Below are 503 nucleotides of genomic sequence, written 5' to 3' on the forward strand. Positions count from 1 at the left end.
TGGAGCCCCCAACCCCATAAAGCAGCGGGGATGGAGCCACCAGCCCCACAGAGGAGCTGGGCTGGAGCCACCCGCCCCCCAGCGGGTTGTGGAGGGTGCTGGGGTGTCACCTGCAGGACAGCATTGGCGTAGTCATTGGCCTTGATGTTGTTGAGCCCCACGATGCCGGGCAGGTAGGTGGTGCCGTCGTAGGCCCGGGAGAGCTTGGCCTGTTTGTCCAGGTTGGAGATCTGCTGCGCCGTGAACGTGGGCTTCAGCACGTACTACGGGGGAAACGGGAGTCAGGAACGGAGGGGATACGGCGCTGAGCCCCGCTGTGCCCCCCCCGGGCCCTGGCACCGTGATGTCCTCCAGGGAGGAGTCCAGGATCTCGTAGTTGTCGGGCAGGCAGTAGAACTTGAGCGTGTGCAGGTTGAGGAACACGTGGTGGCTCAGCTGCACGCTGTGGATGTAGGCGTGAGAGCGCAGCCCCCGGCCTGCGGGGACACGGGGGGCACCGGCGT

General features: G+C 66.2%; 1 protein-coding gene across 1 annotated transcript in view; it reads right to left on the minus strand.

Annotated features, from left to right (window-relative positions):
* Positions 1-471, minus strand: part of USP39 (ubiquitin specific peptidase 39) — a gene marked incomplete at both ends in the record, with an annotated part of 2,618 nt that extends 2,147 nt beyond the window's left edge. Inside the window, 2 exons of the mRNA XM_010024103.1 lie at positions 111-263; positions 340-471. Coding sequence (XP_010022405.1) covers positions 111-263; positions 340-471 — 285 coding nt within the window. The remainder of the gene's footprint in view (positions 1-110; positions 264-339) is intronic.
* Between the last annotated feature and the right edge of the window lie 32 nt (positions 472-503).

The sequence above is a fragment of the Nestor notabilis genome, unplaced genomic scaffold (assembly GCF_000696875.1).
Source record: "Nestor notabilis isolate BGI_N333 unplaced genomic scaffold, ASM69687v1 scaffold18671, whole genome shotgun sequence".
NCBI lineage: Eukaryota > Metazoa > Chordata > Aves > Psittaciformes > Psittacidae > Nestor > Nestor notabilis.